This window comes from Bidens hawaiensis, unplaced genomic scaffold (genome assembly GCF_021521415.1).
Source record: "Bidens hawaiensis isolate Kalapana, Puna unplaced genomic scaffold, B.hawaiensis_p1.1 tig00049930_1, whole genome shotgun sequence".
NCBI lineage: Eukaryota > Viridiplantae > Streptophyta > Magnoliopsida > Asterales > Asteraceae > Bidens > Bidens hawaiensis.
The window spans coordinates 87,288-91,809 of NW_027498948.1; the positions used below are offsets into that span (position 1 = coordinate 87,288).

At 35.3% G+C, this 4,522-nt stretch overlaps 1 protein-coding gene across 1 annotated transcript; it reads left to right on the plus strand.

Moving 5' to 3' along the window:
• Window positions 1-263: 263 nt before the first annotated feature.
• LOC143598304 (uncharacterized) lies at window positions 264-1,932 on the plus strand. The gene is made up of 3 exons (XM_077076551.1): window positions 264-627; window positions 1,468-1,521; window positions 1,611-1,932. Exons 1-3 carry the CDS (start codon window positions 264-266, stop codon window positions 1,832-1,834), a joined length of 642 nt encoding a protein of 213 aa, XP_076932666.1. The 3' UTR covers window positions 1,835-1,932.
• Window positions 1,933-4,522: the final 2,590 nt, after the last annotated feature.

Genomic DNA, 4,522 nt, shown 5'->3' on the forward strand with positions numbered 1-4,522 from the left:
TGCAACACCCTACAACAAGCTTTAAGCACCAAATGTAAACTCGCAAAGGGGGGACGGGGTTTGGGATGTTTAAAAAATCATTCTTTTAGAGATTCCCTGCATTTATGAACTTATGATACTCCAACAACAGGGATTCCCATAATTAGAAATTATATCAAAATCCATATTGCACAAAACACCCTATTTTATCTCCACTACACGTAGCCAGTCAGTATGAGCATTCAATCCAATCAAACTGATTGTAACAGAAATAACTAACCGCCATGAACACCAACACTGCACTTCACCATTTCTTGTTGTTGTTAATCCTCACCGTCGTATCCACCGCCGCGCAACAACCGGCAGGAGGCTGCGCGGACTCCGTGATCTCGTTCTCGCCGTGCCTTCCGTACATATCCGCCCCGCCGAATGACCTCGCCGACGAGCCTTCACCTCAATGCTGCGACATATTCAACGGAGCCTTTGACTCCGACGACGCAGAATGCCTCTGCTACCTTGTCCCTCAGAACAGCCTCCTCGGTTTCCCGCTCAACGTCACCAAACTGCTCTCCTTGTCAACTCTCTGTTCTCTCAATAACACCACTGATACTGCTACTAATAACTCCTCTCTTCAATCGCTCTGTTCAGGTTCGCCTTTACGACTCCGTTTCTCATCATGTTCATTGTTGACGTTGAATTTAGCTAGATTGTGTGAATTTTGACCTAGGGTTTCGGAAGTTGGAATGAATAATTTAGGGATTTTGTATTCTTATACATGTTAGGAATACATAATCATACACGAATCTCTGATCTAACATGCATCCCTACCGCTATGTACTCACCTTTCCTGTTTTCCCTAGGGATGCAAATGAGCTCGGCTCGCTTCGTAATTTTTACTGATACCGTTACTTGATTTTCATGTTTTCCGTGTTTTTAATAGTGCAGATACTACCGGTACTCGTTTTTCATGTTTTCGGTTACGGAACTTTTCGGTCTTTCTATTGGTACCGATACTGCAGTACTCGATTTTCATGTTTTCGGTTTCAGAACTTTTTGGTATTTCTAATGGTACCGAAAATGATCGGTATCGAACCGAAAAAATCGGTATGGTTATCATATGGTTTCACTCGTTTTGCGGAATCGGTAATTTTCTGGTACGGTGCCTATCTTCAAATGATAGCTTTTAGTTAAGTTAACAATTTGTATGGATTTTGAATACAATTTGTGACTTTGAAAGTGCCAACGTGTTTTCGGTATTTTTAATGGCGCCGATATTGATCAGTATCGAACTGAAAAGTCATTATGGTAAGGATATGGTTTCACTAGTTTTCTGTATCGGTTTTTTTTCTAGCATGGTGCGTATCTCTTCGAATCGAATGATAACTTTTAGTTAATGAAGGTTTTTGAACAATTTGTATGGATTTCAAATGCAATTTGTGACTTTGAAAGTGCCAAGTATTTGAAGCTGTTACTGTTTTCCAAATGTAGATTCACCAACTCTGCCACCTATGATAGCCACCCCTAGAAGGCCTCCTATTTCCGGTATAGTTGAATTCAAGTGTGCAATATAATATTATGCATTTGCTAAATGTGTTGATCTTGTTAACATAAAAGATGGGTTGATATTGCAGGTTCTGATGCGCAGCACCTGCCTCCTCCGCCACACGTGCCCCTATTTCATCCACCTCCACCGTCAACGATCACCATGCCTAGACCACCTGCTGACAACAATGCATCCGCAGAAACCCCTGCTAAGCCGCCTACATCAGACCAGAGTAATGAGCATGATGATATGTCTTTTTGGATTTATGCATTTGGATTCATGTATTTCATGTTAGAAGTTATGGGAGCCTAAATCAGACATAGAATGCATTGTGTTTTTGTTTTCTTGATGAATTTTGCTGCAACACGATTTGATTTACATACATAGATGAGGTATGAGCTATGAATAATAATGAATGTGCAGATGTACCTTACCTTTCAATGTCAATGGTTAATGTGGGCATTGGTTAGATTGTGACTTATTATTATTCCATTAAAAAATGGAGTTAACATTTGAAACAAGGAATGATTATATATTTTCATAAACATCAGGGAAAAATTAGACCTTAAAGGGCTTAAACACAACCTGCATTGAAAGATACAGAGAGGGATAACAAAATATAATACATATTGTCAATTTTTTTCACTACAAAAGTGTCACAAGATGTATGCTTATGGAATTTGGACATATTGCATTGAGCTTGATATCTTAAAACCTCAGTTTTCCCAATTATTCTTGAATCCATTTTATGGGGCTTTTATCTAAAAGAGTGTTCATGGAAGTCAAACCTTTTACCGAAACATGTTGGTCCTGTTTGTTTTGTATTTTCCTTTTATTTGTAACCAACATATCGGATTCATTTTTTTTTCTTTTCAATTCAATCGTTCCATTATCTTTTTTTATTTTTTTCATTATGCACTTTTTATTTGTTTTTATTATTATTTCGGTTGGATAACATTAAGTGATCTTTTAATACGTGTAACTGTTTTAGCTTAGTCATGACTCTAAGGTGGCTTGAAACAAGCAACCAGTTGCAGCCATGACAACCCCACCATGTTTTGTTATTGAGTTCAGTATTTATGTGGCTTTCAGTGATGATGAGTGTGTTATTGGGTGTGTTTTGTTTAAGCTAATAGTTTGTTAAATATTATGGACTGTGATATGCAATTAATGATATGATTTTGAATTTTGAAATGTTAGTTTTGTTTCAAATGTTATATCTCTATTGGGTTCCATTTGGTTTCAGTTTTAAATATAAGATTGGTTCTCGATATCATGTAATAGCATATACATTCCATTCGTCATTTTTTACCTTATAATTTAACTTAAATTCATACTTTTTTTAAAATTTAATACTTATTTTTAAAAATCTCCTACAACCTATCCATTATTTTTATCTTTATCAAACTCACAAACAATTATTTTATTATATTTCTCGTTTTTATACGTTCGCAATAATTTAAACATTGATGAATAGTAGCTTTTTATAATATATGCACCAAAATTTAAAATTTAAGGTTAGGGTATATAAATGGTGGATGAGATCGAGTTAGTTTTTAGTAAAAAATTTTTAATTTAAATATGGTGGAGAAGATGATGAATGGACTGAAAATGCTCTAAAGATTAATTCGTAATACTTTTAGACTTAAAAAAAGTTTTGGATGTTTTTGGTTTTTCAGTCACCGAGTTGTTCAATTTTAACTCACCTGAATAGTTGAACTAACTCATGTAATTATGTGTTCAGAAAAGATTATTAGGTAACCTCATTGTGCAATATTATGATCATGATTTGTACTCTGTAACGAAACAATGTGACATTGAGTTCGGTTTTTATTTAGATGATAATGATGAGCAAGTGGCAAATGTGGTGGCTTGAAACAAGCAACCTGATGGAGCAATGACTCTGAGTCATTTAGCATGTTATACATCCCTTACGTTGCAACTCCTGACATGGGCTGTGAAGCATGGGTAATTATGCTAGTTGATTTGTTGTGAAAAACAAGACATGTGCTTACTGTCACATTTTGAATTAAAGTCACGATATGATTTTTCTTTAATAACGTTCTTTCTCTTTAATTGTTAGTTGTTATTTTAGTTGGTAGGTTGATTGTATGATTACAACATCCTTTACTTGTGATTTATAGATGACATGCTTTATGCTAATAGTTGAATATAATAATAATTAAATAGAAAAGACCATAATATTATCGATATAACTTTAAAAAATAGACAAGGTTATCAATTTTGATGAATTAATTTCAAAATAATAAGAATTAATTTCATATATATCCTTAGAAATATTAAAAATATCATATACGTCCAACCAAACTATAAATATCATACATACCCAACTTATATAAATTTACTTTTAATGGCAATTATACCCTTTCTAAATCACCCATTAAACTGAACAAATAACAAAACTTTGAAAAAAACGATAGAACTATTAACTAAAAACTGATGGGTCCAATTAAATCCAAACCACCCCCACCATCTCCTTGGTTGTACTACATTTTCCGTCTAAAACTTTAAAGTGGTGAAGGTTCTTTGTCAATGTTGAATCTGCACGTTAATTCTAGTGATTTGTTCTCCGGCCACACCTTCCACCTCCCTATAACCCCAGTGCTGGCTCAACGCCGACCACCGTGCATGTCTCTATGTTCGATTACGCTGCCCCGATTTTTCCAAATCCCATAAAAAACTGACAAGGCCCAGAATCCTAAATTTCGAACCTGACTTCGAAATCATTGTCGCCGGAGGTCAGTTCTGGTTCAATCAAACAAGTTTGTCAGTTTTCAAAGTGTGGTTTTATGGTTCGAAAACGGTTGACAGAAAATTGGGCGACGGCGTTTGTTTTGAATTGCATCTTGATTGAAGATTTTGTTAAATTGTTGAATGAAACACCTTTTGAATTGCTGTTGAATTCGAGTTTATTTAGAATATAGTATGGGGTTTGGTGGCTGAGGGAGCAAAAAAGCTTTTGCTACAGCAGGCAACGAG